Source organism: Falco rusticolus, chromosome 7 (assembly GCF_015220075.1).
Source record: "Falco rusticolus isolate bFalRus1 chromosome 7, bFalRus1.pri, whole genome shotgun sequence".
Lineage (NCBI taxonomy): Eukaryota > Metazoa > Chordata > Aves > Falconiformes > Falconidae > Falco > Falco rusticolus.
Window position 1 is genome coordinate 57,342,837 of NC_051193.1, and position 20,011 is coordinate 57,362,847.

The following is a 20,011-nucleotide window of genomic DNA, read 5'->3' on the forward strand; positions in this document are numbered from 1 at the left end:
GTGTTAGCCTTCAAACTGAATGCTGTGGATGCCTAGAACGTCTGTCACAGCAGTGACAATCAGCACCATTACACACATGCAGAAGTAACAGGCATAGTATGATCAATACCTTCCAGGAAATGTCCACACATTCCTGAAATGGAACAGTTCCTCAAGGTCCCCATAAATGACATTTCCAGACAAAAAGACATGTCTTCAGAAACAGTCACAGACCTATGACAGCTTATCAAAGGGGACTAACAACAATTTCACTATACTGCTGCACAAAGTATAAGGAACAGTATCAAACAGTGGGAAGATAGATTTGAAGTATGCTTCAGGAAGGTAGCTTTAATTCAAATGGAAATGCAGCAAACCTCACATCTATGCGCAGATGTTATAAATCGGAAATCTGTCAGGTGAGGAACAGTATCAAGGAAAACAGCAAGCTGTTTGTAAATGGTGACTGACTGCAATTCTTTCTAGAGCTTCCTCCTCTCAAAACAAAGGAATGTGTGACTTTAACCTACTGAGAGCCTGAACCCACCAAAGCCTTACCTTGTGTGCAGTTTCTGCAAACTGCTGAGCGCTGTTTTTCAACTCCTCCGTTTTTTCTTCTGCTCGACCTAGCCTTTCACCACGCTCATTCAAAGCCTGACTTGCCTTCTGTACTGCACTTGTCACACTGTCTGCTGCTGAATGGAGTATACTGTTACCTGCAATATCAAAAGAAACTATTAGAATGCCCACATACATATATATTTACACCTGGTATAAAATACAATTATTTTATTTTATAATCTTCTAGAGCCGATGTGTTATGTGCTGGTTTACCATGTAGTTCCATTTTGGTTAACGGGCCAAGTTACCTTTTTCTCACACAAACTGTATTATTAGCAAATTATAAACAAGTACCATATGGCAATGTACTACTTGGGGAACATAAGGAAGCAGTGGACATAACTTAGCTATGCAGTACTGTTTAAGCTTCACGCTCATACAGCATTTCAGAAAGCTGTTCTACTAAATCAGTTAAATTGTTCACAAGCGCACACAGCTTCTTCACAGCACTCAAATTAATATAGATTAACTGGCTTCAGAAGTTACGCTGTTTCCCTAGAGAATAAATGATTGACACTGCAGGACACATCTGCATGAATTCACCATTTTTTTCCATATTATAATTATTGCAACAATATTTCTTTTACAAATGCACCCCAAACACTATTGCTACAGTTATTTTATGCTGCTCTGGTCTATCTCCCTTCTCCATGCGGTGCACCAGCTGTATTTCATGTGACAGCATACTCTATTTAAACCTCAGTATTTAAAGTCCCAGCATGGCTCAGTATCTTCTAAATCTTTCACTTTACCATCCAAGTCAACTTATCAGTTTCTCCGTTTCTTCTCTGGCACACAATGTAGTAGTTTCTTCAAGTGTTCAACAGAACTGCATTCCTCCTCTACATTTATCCCTTTTAAATGCTCACTCTTTTCAGTACTCCTTTCTCTAGTGCTTCTGAACAGAAGCGATTATGCTCCTTCTGGAATGAACTGCTGATGAGTTGTGTAATATGAACCACAGTACAAACTGAAATCTCTTCAGATAAATTAACACATTGTCAGTATGAATTGGTACACACTAAAACACGTGTGGGACAAAAAGAAATTTTGGTATCTCCTTTAACCTTTTCAGCAAAAGGACTAGTACAAATTCAGCTTTTCACAATGCAGTAGTCCCTTGGTATCTTCCACAAGGTTTAAAACTTCATCTACCTTACAGGGAATTTGTTGTCCAGATATATACAAAGGCACTGTAAGAGCAAGAAAACCAACAGAGATAGAGCACTAACCTCCAGGCATGCTGTTGCTGCCTGTTTTCTGAACTGCCCCAATTACTGTAATCACACAGAGCCTTTTTTCACAGCATTAAAGCCAATATGTAACATTTTAAAATTAATTACGCTGTTTAAGGTACAAAACTAGTTCAACGCAGGAGGCCGAACCAAGTATTACAGTGTATCTCCTGTTGTAACAAAGTCTGCTGTTCTTACAGACAAAGAAAGACAAGTGAAAATAAACACAAACCTACTGTTTTTGTCCTTAATCTGAAAAGCACATCTACTTCAAAAATATTGCCAGGTTAAAAAATAAAAGGCAAACATTAATTTGAAGGGTTATTTTGCTAGTAGTTTCATATGGAAAAAGAGGAACAAAAGACCCACTCAGACTTATTTTAGAGATAGTACTTTCCTTAGAAACAGCAAACAAACAATGAAGAGTGGAACTGAAGGTTGCCCCAGGTGGCCTCCAGAACAACAGCACAAGCTGCGCATGCAGGAACTCTGGAGATAAGAAATTGCCTTAAAATTTTATTAAAACAAAACACAACTAGTATCAAACTATGGAGCTGAGGGAGGGACCCAAGAACCTACACACAATGACTCACATACCATGAGTCAATATGAGAAGTATCAAAGAGCAACCTGGCCTCCTGTATACCAATGCTGTTAAATTTTTCACATCAGTAATTAAAAATAATGGATGTATAGGATGTGGAATAGCTACAGGTTTGGTTTTTTTTCTATTGTTGCATGGAACAAATAGGCTGCACTTAGAAAAGGAAAATAACGATTGGCATTAATATTCAAGAGATGATTATTTGCAAATACTGTGAGCTAGAATTTACAAAGACAGAAATAAAACTTGAAAAAACATTGTCTCTCTTCAGACACTGACGAGTACAATATTAAACCCAAACAACTTTATTGTACACTTCCTTACTTCAAGATTTTTCAGTCAATTGTTATTTTGTTCATAATTTGCTCATTTAAAGCCAGTTCTTAGGAATTTATTTTGGCTTCTGTTCAGGTAGCTTTTCCAACACACACATGCACTGGGCAACACTGGACTGGAAATAGTTTCCCTTTTTTGGTGGTGTGATCTAAAGGCTTTATTTAACCTCTTGCATAGATCAGTGCTAGTTTTCTAGGATAAGATTTTTAAAAGCTGTCAACACTGTATTAAGTCTGTTGCTGCTTTATAAGATCACAAAGCTTCTGCTGAATTCAACAGAGGCAGGGTACCTGGATAGCTTCATAAAACTAAGCATCTTCTGAAGTCTTAAAATGTGCTGGGGAGTAGAAGTTAACATGTTGCTGACTTTCTGTCAATGGCAACAGGAAACTGAAGAATGAAAATATTCTGCATTTTCTATATCCCTGAAAACATCAGGGTTTGTGAGAAAAGATTGATATCTTTCTCCACATTGTTTTCAGCAGAGAAGAACAAAATTGGAAGTTTGGCCCAATAGTAATTATTTTTCTCTCTAGCTGATACAATGCTGTGTTCTCTCCAAGTAAGATCTGTAAGATCTGCTGTATTTTTCTATGGGCAGTGACTTGCAGAAGCCAGTGTTCTGAGAGTGTTTTGGAGAACTACTTTTGGATAATCTTTTCCAATGGAATGTCAGTAAAACAATTAAAAAATCCACCCTAATCTATGAGCAACACAGAAACCCATGTGTCAGTAGTTTACTGAATTTCATCAGTGTATTTCTAGAGCATGTGTAGGTGGTTGCTGGTATGACTGACTATGCCTCGTCCCCATATTAGTATCACTGCAAGAATAGCAACACTTGTACTGGAGGTATTAAAGAATCATTTCTGTGAACAATCACCTACAACGTGCAAAACATTTAAGCTGTTCTTCAGGAGGGAACTACTGTGAATCAAGCTCTCCAGAGAAGTTTGTTCTGTGACTGAGAAAGAAAACCTGCCTGAACTGTACCCACTTTGGTGTGAACTTATGCCAGTGAGTTGCACTGAGCCACTGAAGAAAAACCTAAAGAAACATGACTGTTAACATCTCTTTCCTGGAGTCTGGAAAGACTGTTTTCATCTTTGCCTATTTTCGCCAAAGATGAGACAACTGCTGTTAACCACTTTTTTTAATTTTTTTTCCCCTCTATGAAGAGTCTGAAGGATTTCAGGACTTCTCATCTACGAGGTTAGAGACACAAGTTTCGCAATGGAAGACTTTCAACAGCTTTTCACATATATCTTCTCAGGAAAGAGATTCTGTAACACTTACAAGATGAGAAAATCACCACCAAAATATGGGTATGGATCAGCTACTGTTCTGAGTTTGATTTAGTAAGAAAGAACTCACATTGTTCCCAAGATACTCAACTTCAAGAGCCTGCAGTCTCAAATTTTGCATGGCTAGTATTCATTGTGAGCAGAGAGAAAAAGCATTGCTGCTTTTTCTAAGGTACATGGAGATCCATTTTTAGAGCACACATATCTTTTGTAGCTCTGTAGAACATACCCCAGCAGTTAAGACTACAGACTTTTCTCTTCCAAGTAAACATGAAGGGATAATAGAAAAGTTTACATACTCTGTCATTTTATTAAACAGCTTTTTCTGAAGTCTCTATTAAGGGCAAGCACACAGCTTTTCGCTATCTAACAGTATGTGCAGACTCACTAAGTGGAGCAAATATTAGCAGATAACATGGGGGAAATGTGTATTTATACCGAGCTTAATATAAAGTACTAGGTTAATATTACTTTCTAGTACCAACAAAACACATACATTTAGGCCAACTTCAAGTCTGAAACTAAAAAAATCAAGCTTAATTCAGTGGGTTTCTTTAGTCTAATTTTACTATATATAAAAGCACAGAAACATACTCCTGATTTATTTTCAGTTACTCAAACAAGTGGCTCAATAAGGTCACTTCTAATACAGCTTTTAAATTCTGTAATACTTTTTGTCTTATGGTCTGAAGCTGTCTACCCAGAGGAAAGGAAAATGCAAATTTCCAAATCAATCAATAGCTACACAGCTTGGTAATCCAATTTTCTACGCAAATTACACATTTGGTTTTGAATTTGCTGTAGTGAAATACAAACTGTTGGAATTAAGCTCCCCCCCCAAAAAAAAAAAAAAAAAATTAGTGACCTGTCTAATTATACATAACTTTATTGGGGTCCCAAAGCGCCAAAATAGCAGAAGGGCATCGACCCCTGTGTGAATGCTTTATACCAGTGACCCCAGCAGTGTTTCTTTCTTATGGACATAAAAACTGAAGAAATACACTTTGCAGGAAGCACCGCAACTCTCTTTCAGACTAATTTTTAAATTTTTGTCTTATGATTACAAGCTGTATCAGAGGGTCTTGCAGCCCATGAAATCAGGTGACATTGCTTTAGGCCTTTATCATGCAAAAGAGAAAACTACATCCTTAAACCACCATATGCAGTACCTGAAAGACGTAGAGATACTACCCATTAATCAGCATAGGAACTGCTCTATTTGTTGAAGAAACTAACTGGCCTCTAGAGACACAATTATTTAGTTTGCATGATTTGTTTTATCACACATTCACAAAAGGTTCACCACATTCTCTATTAGCTATATCAAATGTATTTTAGTTCATTGCAGGGATTTATCTGTACCTTAGTGATAAGACTCTACAGTGACTGATTCTTAAATGCAAGCATTCACTCTTTAATTACATATGCATTAATACAGCATTTATCTACGAACTTCTGAAAAGGAAATAAATGCAATTAGTTATGATAATTAAGAAGTTCCATCTATGACATAAAAACTTTTTTTTTCATTGAAAGAAAACAGGTATTTATAGTTCCCACTGAATTGCATAAAACCGGACCTGTGTCACTGAATAAACATTAAAAGCATAATGACAATCAGTTCAAGCTCATTTACAAGACCACCTCATCACAACACAATTATTCTATATGCCTACACATACTATTTACACTCAGATGTACTGGTGCCACTAAAAGTTCAACATAAGTTTGGAAACACTGATTGTAAACACAAAGAATGACTTCTTTCTCCTTCATTATTTTGTGTTTTGTTAACTGTCTGTACACTCATCACTTAATCAAAATCATTGAACAATTAAAATATCAATACAAAATTATAGGACTCTAGGGAGAAGAGAAAGGTGCTGAACAATATAGAATGAACATATCCTTATGACAGAAGGAAGCATCACAGAGATGCTTTTTGTAAGCACGAAAGTGGTCTGAAGAAGGGAAGAGGCTACAGAGTATAGCACCATCTCTCTTTCCCAGTTACTTCAAAACACTTCCTGAAAATGCAGTTTAAATTGACAAAAGTCAAATACTAAAAAATGAAAAACATACACTAAGAGGGGAAGAGATTTTGGTTTCCTGACAAAGAATGGTGAAAGAGAACTTAAGACTGTATTTCTAATTATAGCTAGAAATTAAGATTACTTTCCAGTTTACTTCATCAGTTTACCTCATCACTCCTCAAAAATGGAGGTGACAAAGGCAGAATGTAACTTCAAGGGGGAATCTTTAAAAATAAATAATCTTTTTAATTAACGATGATCCTTTTGACTTTTGTAACAGACCAGATTTAAATTCTTTTAAGTTATAGCAGTTTTCTAACCCCTCATACCAATGATTATTAGATTCTATGTACACACATACAATTTGATTAAATTATAAATAAAGTTACAACACCTCTCCCTCCAGTTTGCTAATATTTTGATCTTGTGTTCGCAGGTTCCAAATCTTACCAGCAAGTCACCTAAGCATAGCAAATATGCTCAAGATAAATAGTAATTTCAGCTCAAGTACTTCTGTGATTTTTAAAGATAATACGTCTATTTTTAAATGAACTTCAGAAATATAATAAAGTTACATTTTTCCCTTAAAGAACCACAGTTAATTCCTTAGGTCTCTCTTAGCACCTCATCCTCTCATCCAGGCTGTTAAATGGCATGGACTTTGGTGCTGACTTAAAATGAGTACCAATAATAACTGGCTACCATTTGGACTTGGACCTGCTGACCATTACCCCTGATGTCCACCCACCTTGCTGTCCACCTATCTAGTTTGTGTTTCCCCAGCTTTACTATGATGATGCTAGAGGAGTCAGTGTTGAATGCCTTGTTGAAGTCAAGGAAAAGGACATCTGCTGCTCTCCTTTCATCCACCAAGCCAGTCACTTTATCACAGAAGACAAGCTGGTCGGGAACAATTTGCTTTTAACAAGTCTCTGGTGCCAGCACTCCTTGCCCTCTGTGTGTCTAGAAAAACTTTTCACAAGGATTTGCCCAATAGTCTCAGAAAGGTAAAAAATGTATTTCAACTAGCAACTGAAGTTTTCATCACAGAATAATTACCTGGTTCAAAAAATTACTAAATAACAAAGCTTCTGTATGGATGCAAATAGAACTCAGACTCATGAAAACCTCATTTAACCTTCAGTCCTACACATAATATAGCTATTCATGCTAGATGTTGTCTTAGTTGTCAATCAAATTCCAGACTCAATAAAACTTAGGACAGTCATTTGCATGTCTCAACATAGAAGTGGTTTGGGATTTTTAGGGGGGGGGATTTTTTATTTATTTTATTTAGGTTTTTTTGGTGGTTTTTTTTTTGTTATTTTGTTTTTGAATTGTCAATCATTTTTTATCTGCCTCCATCTTGGTTTTGATAAAAGGTTTTTAAAAACACCTACCCATAACCACTGCACAACAAAGATCCACAGTATTTCCTTGATACTAAACTCATTTACTACTTCTTTAAAAAGAGTTAATAGTCTAGAGAAAAAAATAAATCAAATCTACCAGTACAGCAGCTCATATCAGTCACAGTGAGACTTTTACCTAATGTCCTTTTCTGTCTGTGAGTGAAAGGCTAATATTTTAGCATTCTGTTTCTGGCAGGTTATCTCTCTGGCAGAGATAATGTTTGTTATCCTAAATCTGAAGGCACTGTGACTCAAACAGAAGGAAATTGAGGGGGATGAAACCCTCTAGTGTGGGTTGCTGCACAGGAATTTGTACTTGTTTCAGCTAATTATCTCCACCCGCAGTGCTGAGCAACATCTTGTGAGTACCCAGGCTCTGCAGTCTGCAATGAACACCCCTGATGTAAGGCTTCCCTAAACCTCCCCTAGATCTACTAGAGTACGAGCAGTTCCACTGCAAAACTTCTCTCCACATTCAAGTATGAGACCTTGATTATGTGGGGATTTGCCCCACAGGAACACTGAAGTGTTTCTGAGCAAAGCAGAAAATGGGTGATTCCTACAGCATTACTTCGGACTCACAACAGCTAGAACAAGTAACAGAAGGTCTCAATCCCAAGTTACAGTTACTATTGTTTGCCAACAGTAACACAACTTATGCCCGTATTATTATTTAATTTTACTTCCACTTTATCCAATCTAGTTACAGGTAGGAGCTGTACTGAAGCCAGCTGTTTGGTCTCCTTCAGAGAACCATACTTTAACCTACTTAAATGCTGTAAACCTTCCCTTTAGGATGTGTATTCCTCTTCCCAAAAGCATTGGAACTGGTAATTTTGTTTGGCAAATAATGAATTAAGGTGATCACTGCTATCAAAGACAAAATAGTAGGCTAAGTAGATTGTGGTCTGATCTGTTTTCAATGTTCATTACATTCCAAGAAAACTCCTGAAGATGCTGTTTAACAAGATTTGATGGACGTTTAAGAAAATTACAAAAATCAACAGATGTTTTCAAAAAAGTCTTAGAGTAAGGTAAATATATAGTGATACTTATCTAATATATTTTCCAAGCCTCCAACTATTTGTAGCTTTGGGGATCTTATGAGACAAAGTATCTTCGCATGTATCATCTTGACTGAATTCTTTTCATAAACTTCTCTATGAAAAGAGGTGATGCGACTTTTAGCTGGCCAAATGATATTACCTCCAAACACACCAAATAAACAGCGATCATCCAGATGCATGTAACTCTCCTATTTCAACATAACCCAACTAGAACCACACAAACAAGAAAATCAAGTAGTACGAAACACAGCAGACCGTTAACAGATCAAAACCTGAAAGCTGCACACAAACAGAATGACTTCTGCAGACCACAAGGAATAAAATTTAATTAAATGGAGAAGATGAGGTCTTAAAAAAACAAAACAAAAAACCCCACCAACTTAACTTAAAAGTTCAAAAGTTCAATATTTTTATTGCTAACAAGCAAGGTGTATCCGCATCTCTCAATGTGGACTGCAAAATATTAGATTTAGAAAGAGCTGTGTTACAAAAAACCAACCCTTTTCACAGTTCTGTAAGGGACTATAAAAATCCCTTCCACAGACAGTTGAGTAGGATAAGCTTTCTTGCCACAGTTGGAAGAAAATGAAAGTATTATCACTGATGCTAGTACCCTGTTATTTTAAATAGTGACAGCAAACAACACAGGGGCCATTTAGAATAAAAAAAAAAAATAATTGATGAGATCTCTTGACGATGAGAATACCTCTTGATCTACTGAGATTCTGTTCTGTTTTACTCAGTACTCCATAGCAATGGCATCAAGTAAATTACTGATACTTTTGAGTAGTTAAACTAATATAAATGCTTTTATATGCACAGATTATTTTTATTGACTGAAAAGATAAGTGTCCTTCCAGATACTAAAAGAAAGCTATTGCATAGATGATATGTGAAATAGTATGCTATCTAAAGCTTTACAAGTATTACTCTGTTGGGTCACCTAAGTAAGACCAGATTCAAAGGTGGAAAAAAAGGATCAAAGAAGATTTTCTCCACAGAAAATCTGGCAAAGACCAAAAACAGGAAGAAAAACTTTGCATATAAGGAGTGCTTCTTAAGAATGCCTGCACTAGGCATGAAGAGACTGTTCTGATCAAATTACTGACTCAAATTTCAAACAGTAAAATTAAAAAAAAATAATTTAACATATCTTTGCTTCAATTTATTGTAGGCATCTGTCTCTTATCCTTACTTCGCTCAAAAAATTGTTAATCTGGGGTGAGGGGTACATGCAGATTATGCTGTTACTTTTACTACATTTATAGCAAGTATCTTCTTACAGGTAAATGCTGACAAATTAAAATCAGTATTAAATAACATTTAATGATGACAGTTAATATTAGGGCTCATATAATGATAAATAGTTACAGTCTAGATTATTAACTGAGTATATCAAATACAGGCCAAATACACAGAAATTCACACCTTTGGGGAAAAAACTTCCTATCTAAACATCCAAGCTGGAAAAGACTTTTTATGTAATAACTTCAAAAAAATTACAGGTCTAGAACCAGTAATTTTCTTAGGGATTATAAAATCAATAAAGTCTAAAAATCTTACTGAGCAGTGATATTTGCCCATTATTGACAATTACGAGTTAAAGGGGTGTACTCTGGAAAAGTACTGGATTTCTACAAGATCTCAAGCAATGCCACTATTATAGCCAACCTCTCAAGAAGCAGAATGTGCAATGAAAACGAAGAACAGCAGCTATGCATGACGACAAGCTTCTGTTTGAGAATGAGATGCCAAATTTAAACATTTATCTTAAATGCACTTCCACTGGGGCCACAAGTGGAGAGCTGTGAAAGTTGTGAATGCTAAAGAAGCTTGCAAGCTTTGCTGCTTTTTATCAGCTAACTGGTAAAGTAACTGGAAATGGAATAACATCCATGTGGATTTTTATTGATGTCATCCTACAAAAGAAAAGCATGGGGGTTTTAGTTGAAACCTTTCAGCCATCTATACCAGTAGGCAAAATCCTGTACTTCCTATGTTTCTTCATGACCACAAGCTGAAATATCCAATCAAGTTATATTCAAAATAAGAATATTTTTCTGTAAGGACTATTCAGAAAGAGGAAACATATTTCATATAGGACAAAAAGACAGTGACTACTATAAAAAAATTATATTTAGTATGGAAAAAAAAATATCTATTTGAATAAAAGCCTGTGGTGGGTTGACCCTGGCTGGCAGGTAACCTCCAACCCAGATATCTGCTTACTCCCACCCAGTGGGATGGGGGAAGAGAATCAGAAGAGCAAAAGCAAGAAAATTCATAGTTTAAGTAGTGAAGGAGCATGTGGGGGGGCAGAGACAACACAAAACAGATGACGCAAATACAGTCACTCACCACCAGCTGCCCAAAGCCCAGCCGGTCCCTGAGCAATGGATACCTTGGGAAAAGTGCCCCCTGCTACCTGCCCAGTTGTTACTGCTGAGCATGCTGTTACATGGCATGGAGTATCCTTGGTCAGTTTGGGTCAGCTTCCCTGGCTGTGTCCCCTCCCCCAGCCTACTCACAGGGGGCTGGCAGAACAAGAAACCAAAAAAGGCCTTGACACTGTGTAAGCACTGCTCACCTATAACACTAGTGTGTTCTCAACACAGTTTTGGTCACAAATCTAAAATGCAGCACTATACTGGCTGCAATGAACAAAATGAGCTCTGTCCCAGCCTAAACCAACACAACGCCTAATTAATCTTTTTCCTGTCAAGACAATCTAAAGGGTTCTGAAAACTCTGTGTTTACCGCAAACTCAATCTGTGTATTTACAAAAAGGTCATTTAAGTAACAAATTCAAAAAATCACCAACTTCTTTTATCACATAGGCTGAAATAAGGTTGTAGTTCATGAGTGAGAATGAAGAAGACTGAGTGAGAACTGGTCAAGGTGAGGATGGAGTCAGTCAAGAGCAATGGTTTGAATGCATCAAACGAAAACACAGTGTCTGGCTTGAGACTCACCGGCGGTGCAAGAGCAGCTGCCCTCAGGGAGAACATGGTCTTTTAACCCAGGAGCTATGCATTTAAGGGTAATCTTTTAGCAACATCCCAGTCAGCCAGGACTGGTATGACAATGTCTATGTCTGAATGTTTTCTCTGCTAATTGCGCACGTTTCTCCCACCTGTTTCAATCAACCATTTTCAATAATAAAAATCAGCTTGAATGTAGCCTTTATATGTTCAGTTACTCTTGCAGAGAGCACTCTGCAAAAGCTACCTCCTTCTCCACTCTCCCAATTATACTTAGCTACTGAAAACAACACTTCAGAAAGAAGAAAGTGACTACAGAAGCTCCAGTTCTTTACCTGGCATTTGTTCAGATGACATTTCAACTGCCTAGGAAAGGGATTTTTTTTCGCAAGGAAAAAGGGAAAAAGGAATTTGCAAGCTTCTCTAATCTGAAAGTTTCCCCTAGGCTGTCAAGACTCAAGTGACTCCCACATATTAGTCACATTCAGCAATCTGGATAATTTAGCAATTCGCTAATTCAGCAGTTAGGAGAAAGAATTATGTCATAAAAAGAAACCCAACAGTTGTTCATTACTGTGACAAAGCACTGAAGACATGAAAGCAAATCTCCTTCTCCACTGAAATTGTCATGGAAGCTGTTCTCGAGGAACAACTGTGTCCAGAATGACCCACCAGAAATGCCACAACAGTAATAAAGGACTAAGGCAAATCTATAGTTCCCTTATAGTAATAAAGGACTAAGTAGGTATTTCAAAACCAAAATATTTAGGCTGATAAAGTTCCAGCTGATGATGGCACTTCACACTTCCATAAGCTGCCTCTCCTTACTAAGTGTATTTGTTCAGTTAAAACCATCATTACCAGAGAGTCACAGTTCCTAGACTACCATTAGCCCAAGGCTTTCCATCACTGCTGTGACCTAACAGATGATCATAAAGGGTGACAGGACAAATGGAAGGTGTTCTCGTCTTTCATCCCTCTCACCTCCCTGCCAAGTGACAGTTAACACATCCTTTCACGTGTATCGGTGCTGTATTGACAGCCTCCTTCAGGAGCTCTTTTGAATAAAAGAGGAAACTACTGCTAAAGAGAAGAAAACAGATAAAAGGTTTCTGACCTCTCTTAAACAGCTATGCAAAAGCCTTATTAAACAGCCTAAGTTATTAAGTAAAAGATTACAGTAACCATATTTCTGTGACTGTAACCCTGTAAGACAACTCCCTCTTACAACTTAATGAATTCCCATATCAAAGGAATGGAATGCTCTCTAGATAATTTCAATATTTAAATTATCAGCCAAAAAGGATGACTAAGTGATGTGAAAGACAGAACAGTGATAGAAAGTACTTTCTTTACTGGATTCATTAATTTAATTTAATTTTGAAATACTTGAACTTGAACTTAAATCTGAACATCAATTTCTCAACTTATCTTTCAAGGAAAATATACTTCACAGCTTAAATTTGAGCCTTAAAATTTAGAAGTCTCCTAGCTCAGCCTAGACAGGAGGATTTGTTTACTTTCAAAGAAGGTGAAAGTCCATGGAAAACACTTCTGTAGGTCTTTGCACCTGAATCTGCAAAGTTTATGACCTTTCAAAGAACCATTAGTTACCAAAGTCTGGTAGCTGAGTGGTACATATTCTGCACTTAATTTAGCTTTTACCAATCATGCAACATTAAGAATCACTGTACTCTCAAGCCACAGATCAATGTTCCATCTTTGCAAAAATCTGATTCCACCCAGGAAAGTAACACAGGTTTCAGAATAAGAAGTGATCTGAAATTAAGACTGATTACACTAGTTTCCCTTGTTTTGATGTGGGGTAGGCAATTTCTTCTGACACAAATGAATCTTTCAATACCCATTAATGCCAAGTGGCCAAGAAGGGCTATGAATAGAAAAATGCAGGAAAATATTGCATATTATTTTCAAGCAGAAAGACTTTTAGATTAAAAAAATCCATCTAATTTCACATTTTGTCCAAAGCACATAAGACAGAAAAAAACAAACCAAACCAGAGGATTACTCTTTAACCCTTTAGAAATTTCTTAAAATGACCCCATACTTCTCAGTCTTCCTGATTTGCAACACCTGAAAAAAAGCCTGTAACATTAATTCTAGTAATTTGGAATATTCTATACTTTAAAAACATTTTCTAATATAACCCATTTGTTAATTCATTGCTTTTGAATCAGTTATTTACATCTGCATACCATTTCTCTTAACATATCTGTAACCTGGTACTTTTAAGGCCAAAACAAGCCAAGTTTAACATATCTCAGTTCTCACATGAGGAAACAGCATATTTTCTTCCTGCTACTAGTTAAGTAATATCTATAGCCTGAGAGTTAAACAGATGCTTTCAAGTTATTTCTAACAATAACAAAACAATAACTTGTGAATCATAATGTTGTAGTTTTAAAAAGGTACAAAGGTCCTACTGATGATAAAGAATGTAGGAGGCAAAATGATAGGCTTAACTGTTCAGCTGTCAGTCTAGAGCATAATATCCCACTCCTTGTTTTAGCCCTGGGTTTAACCTAGTTACTGAAAAGAAAGACAAAAAAGAAAGCTACATACTCCTTCTGGATTGACTGACTGAATGAAGAATGTGTCTAGATTTCAGATTCCTGCAATGACTGCCAACTACGTAGCCATTCCATGCCCAGACTACTAGCTAATCCAGGGTCTTGCAAGTAATATTGTCACAGCTGCACAAGCTCAGAAGAGGCTACAAAGTCTACCTGAGGACCTGAGTAAACACTCTGATTTCAAGACTGTTATAACTAGACTACTGACAGTACTCTACTAACCAGTATAATTAGGCTCAAGTTGTATGCATGGGCTTTTTTATCACTGCTTTGTAGATATGTTCTAAATGAGACATTGATGGAATAAAGTTTCTTCACTTTTGCAAACCTATCAAGCATGAACTATGCAAAATAATCGCAGTATCCAGATGCTCAAAAGCTAAATAACTTAAAGCTGAAGTGCACAGTGAATGAAGAAGAGTCTGCTATGGTTCCTGAAGGGGGATAAAGGAAGTCTGAAAGATACTACTGACTTTAATTTGGCAGGAGCAGAAGGATATGATACTAAAAACCTGTCCAGGTCAGGACAGCAATGACTTTTCTAACTGCAAGCTTAAATGAACACTTGAGAGAACCTTACCTTCTGTACTTTCCTGTCCAAATCCATAACTGCCTTTAATGAATCAGTTCAGCACTAGCCCTTTAGAGGGGGGAAAGAGGGGAGAAGGAAAGAGGAGAAAGAGTATTGTTTATATAGGTGTGCAAACTGAGGATGTGTACTGGTAAGCAGAAACAGCAACCAGCCAAGGTACTATTATATTTTGTCAATTATAAATAAAAGCAAAGAGAGGAAAAAATAATTTAATGTTTCATCTTGTTAGTGGAGAGAGAACAGAAAATATTACATAGATCCATCAACTATGTATTACTTCAATAAAGAAAAATTTCTAACAATGGCTTTACAGAATTTGTTTGTAGCCTGATAGCAGCACAGGATCTACCACAATCAGCTAGTATAACTGGTCTTTCAGTAGCCTGGGTCAGCTTCTAACCTTCAGTAATGGGAAAGGTAAGTGCTTTTAGTGATTGTTATTTCAGAATTGATTCCACCTCTGGGAATCAAAACAGTGGCATCCATACCAAGACTCTTCTCTCAAAATGTTCTACAGCTGCACAGATGTAATGCAATGCATTATAGTCTACAGTGAGTGAAGGTGACGATCCAATCTGTTTTGCATTTTATGAGTGAATTTAAATACTGTGAAGAGAAAGACAGAAAATCAATAAATTATGTACTTAGAAAACTACCATCATGCCACAGCAGGCATTCTGAAACAATCCTTTTGTAACTAATTCTGAACAGCCAAAAAGCCAGCTTTGGTCTAAGACATCATCAAGACTACATACAGTGTTCTATTTCTTAATGTTTTATATTAAACAATAATGCTAATTCATTAAAAGGAATCATAAAAAATATGTCATTGCAACAAAATATTATGGGTTTTTTTTAGAATAGCTTGAGTAGCCTGAAAGACATTATCCTATTTATCTGCTACCTAGATTAATAGTCTATGACTTTGTATTTTAAATTTACCCATTCCAGGTTAGAAATCTAAACAGTTTAGAAACCTGGGTTAGGAGGAAATTTTCATATATAAGTTCATTTGGAGAATAGGTGAAAGATGCTAGACACCCAGTAACTAGCTTTTTATTCTAAGCCAAAGAAGAACAGGGACTGGTACTCTATTCAAATTTGGACAATGGATATATATAATTAAGCTAGGATGGAATGGCTGTTAAAAACAGGGGGTGGAAAACAGAATCAGACAGAACTAGAATGGGCTGTTTTGTTCAACAGCATTGCCATCAGACTTTTAAAAAAACCCAACTCTTATGTACACAGAATTGAAATAGAGGAAAGAGATGTAACCATAGAGGAACATTGTTCAGCAATAAAATACTTAATAGTATTTCTTTGTTGTAGATCATGTTTTGCTGGACACAAAATTAACTATGTATTAACAAATAAAGAAGCTATTTTAGTTTTTTTATTCCTTTATTCCTCTAGTCAGCCTCCTGAATCTGGAAGTTCTACTCCAGGTGACCTGGAAAAGATTGTTCTATTACTATGTGGAACAAAGGGATCACGTTCCAACATCTCAGCTGCCGAATAACTTTTTTTTTATCCTCCTTCCCCTCAATTCCCAGGAAGTCTAGAGATACAGAATGTAGTTTAACTGGCGTCATTTGCCTCATCTTCACATAGTTTTAATATGGACTTCTTCAGCATTGAAATATTATTTTCCAATTCATTTTTTGGAAGCCCTGAAACTGGGAAGGTCAGCCATTTTCAAAGGTAGTTTGAACTACAAGAACTTAAATCAGAGGGAAAAGAATCCCGATTTTTTTTCCCCCAAATACCAGGTTTACAAGAAGGCAAAAACCAAACAAGAAAACAATACCCCTCCCCCAACACACAAACAAATGAACAACAAAATACGCAGCTGATATACCACAGATATTACAAATTAAAATGCAGCTATCAAATTAACATTGCATCTGAAAAATCAGAAAGAAAAAAATAAATGTTAATAAATAGAGGACTATCCAAACAAGGTCTTCTATGCATTCTTATGTCAATATGGGAACTGCGAAAGATGAAGATGCTAAAATCCTTCAGAAATGACCTATGCTACCAAATTAGAGAGAGCCATTGCTGTGAAACCATACAATGAGGATATATATACACTGAACTGTTCCTATCTGTATCAACACAAGTACAGCAGACTGAAAACGTAAACACAATGAATTCCTGCTAATTATGGAGGACTACACTGTACTAAATTTAGAATTATTTTTAGAATGGAAACAATGCTGGACAACAAGTACCCTATTTACCTCATTCAGATATATGGTAATGTCATTGCCTCCCATATTTGAAAGGGACTGTTTCTGGAAAATATGGCATACGGGATTTTAACCAGAATATCAAGAAGTGATTCTAGAGACAGATCAGGTCCTATTCTTTCTGATGGAAATTGGCATCAAAATTCAAAAAGATAAAAAGATACTCTGAAAAAAAAAAAGTATCAATTCTTAAGCACCAGATGGTTCTGAGCAAGGCATTTCAAATGAGATAGTGGCTGGTTTACAAAAAAGATGAGGTCAAATGGTTAGAGGATTGTCATTTTAAGAAAAACTTATTTAATGCTTCATTTGAGTTTTCTTGTCTCAAGAAACCTAAGAATTTATGCAAAATTCATTGTCAAGGACTTAAGAGGCTCACAAATATTAAGAAATGGATTTGGATTCACCCAAAAATGAGTCCCATAAAGGTATATTGAGTAGTTTATGTTCAGTTCTTACCATCAGTGCACCTCTTGCATTCACTTTCCAGAATAGGAAAAATGGCTGCATTAAATGAAGTAACAATGAACTAAAGAAGCAATATAAGAAATACTGGGTTGCAGGAACAGAAAAGGAAGATTTTTTGAAACAGCTGAGCATTCAGGTGGCGCAGTTTTCCCTTTTAAAGATTTCATGCAGCCACCAACAAAGCTGCTGTTTTTCTTTTAATAAATAACAACAGAAGCAACTCTTTTCCGTTTCTAATAGTTTTGAAGTCACTATGAACACAGACAATATCCTTTCCATACAGCTAGATAAAAGAAAAAAAAAAATTGTTACAGATGGAGAAACTGGCTGGTCTCGCATGGTTACACACAAAGGAGACCAGAAGCCAGCTTTCACTGATCAGTAAATGCGCAGCAGCATCAAAACAGAACCCAGCATCCAGCTCATTTTAAGCAAGTACTGATGAATTCTAAAATGCAAAAACATACACAGAAAAAACCAAACATGTTTCATCTACAAAAAATATATCTATATAATTATAAATATACTATGTATAAGTCAGACTTGTACTTTCAAAATCCATTGAAAACACTAAACTAATGAAACTATGCAAGGTGAAACAGTGAAAGACCTCAGTAAAACAAATCAGGGTCAAACTTCCAGTGAATAGCTTTGCCACTATTATCACAAATTACATTAAAGATGAATTCCACTTCTGGCGTAAAAAGCATCTCAAAGAAGGCCCTGAGGTGGGCTTATAGGACTGACAAACTGAGTATGTAATAACTCAGGTGGGCTAAGACCAATCAATCAATAAAGAAGAAAAACATTTAACTTTTCCTCAGCTTACTTATCAGCTATTTTCTTTAAGGAAGCACAGCAAATATTAGCTACCTGCAGTGAGCATTTTGAAGATGTTGCAAACTTATTATCTTCAACGTCATCATTAGTTTATGAGTCTAGGCAGTTGCATTCCATCTGAAATGTAGGAACTTTCTCTATAACTGGAAGATGTGATTTCTAGTCTTCACTGCAATGCAACACAGGACTCGCCAGCTTTTTCTTCTCAAAGGTAGCACTGTGACACTGTGCTTTCTCCTGGAATCAGATTCATGGCATGACTGATGTGTGCAGAAACTAACTTCTCTAGAAAGTTTATTTTTACAGGCTGTTCACTTTCTTCCACTAAAGCACTTTTTCAAGCAGAACTCCAATGCACCAAAACTGACAGTGCAGTAACTTGCAAACCATAACAAACAATACATTCAGTTTAAACACAATTTCCTATGAAGATATTTACCAAAGCACAGACAGTGAAACAAAATACACACAAGCATATGGCTCAAAGGTGCTGGAAGGCACTACATATAGGATAGCAGTTCAGTAGAACTATATTATAAACCAATTGTATTTTATTTATAGGGGAGAGAAGTAAATAGAACTGCCACAGTGGATCAGACTAGTGGTCTGTCGAGCTGTATGCATTACCGTCTTCTCAGGGATGTAATACTGCAATAGGCAAACTGGAGTAACTATACAAGTTGTCTCCCAAGCCTCAGTAATTACTAGTTTGCTTGATGATCAGAACAAGAGAATAATAGATTACTTCCAATCTCTGCTTATTAAAAAAAGTCATGATTATATTTGTATCTTTTGATAGCTAATCTTTTAAATATTTTTTACATAGGCAGCACATTAAAGCAAGGATTTTCCATAAACTAAGTGTTCTTATTTTCTTTCTAGCTTTGATCTTTTTGTCTTGGTCTGGTTTTAGTGATAATAAATGTTCCACTAAAAAGAAAAGATATTATCTACCATTTTTCAAGCCAATTACATTTACACACTTTGATTTCTTCTAGTGTTCAACATCACCATATAGTTTTGACATCCCTGCCTTCCTGCCTCCAAAATATACTACTGACGTTTAAACTTCAGTCAAAATTACAGAAATCAGAAATTAATAATCAAAGTCTGGAGAATACATAGCACAAAGATTAAGAGCCAAATTGCCAGGTCACAGATGTCTTTCAAAAAACCTTTATCTTCCCTATTTCAAGTGTACTTCTCTTGTTGATGTTTTTAAATCCTGGCATTGATGCAAGGATGGGATGTTATTGCATATTGCAGATTGGCTATAAGTTAAGGAAATACCCATATAGGATCAATTTTGTATTACCACAACCTCTACCCTCTTCCAAACTGAGAAATGTATTCAAACTTGAGAACTTTAAACACTACACTTGATACATTTATAAAAATCAATACTAATCAAAGTTAGTAATATTTTCAATACTAATATTTATACTTAAAGTGTAACCAATCAGGAACCTTCAAAATCTGCAATTACTATGTATAGTGCAGAACTCAATTCTGGCTCTGCAAAGAACAAAATCTTATAATTTGATATAAAAAAATTCCCCATTTTTCTGACAAACATTAATGTTCTGCATCTTTAAGATAACATCTCACTTAGACCTTCATTCTTTGGAAATGGGAAAAAAAAAATATTGCTTAATTTTTTCTATATTATCTTGTCTCAGAGTTACACAGA

General features: G+C 36.1%; 1 protein-coding gene across 1 annotated transcript in view; it reads right to left on the minus strand.

Moving 5' to 3' along the window:
• The window catches only part of STXBP6 (syntaxin binding protein 6), a 121,955-nt gene that overhangs the window by 7,292 nt on the left and 94,652 nt on the right, over positions 1-20,011 (minus strand). The window contains exon 5 of the mRNA XM_037395239.1: positions 538-695. Within this exon, the coding sequence (XP_037251136.1) occupies positions 538-695 (158 nt within the window). The remainder of the gene's footprint in view (positions 1-537; positions 696-20,011) is intronic.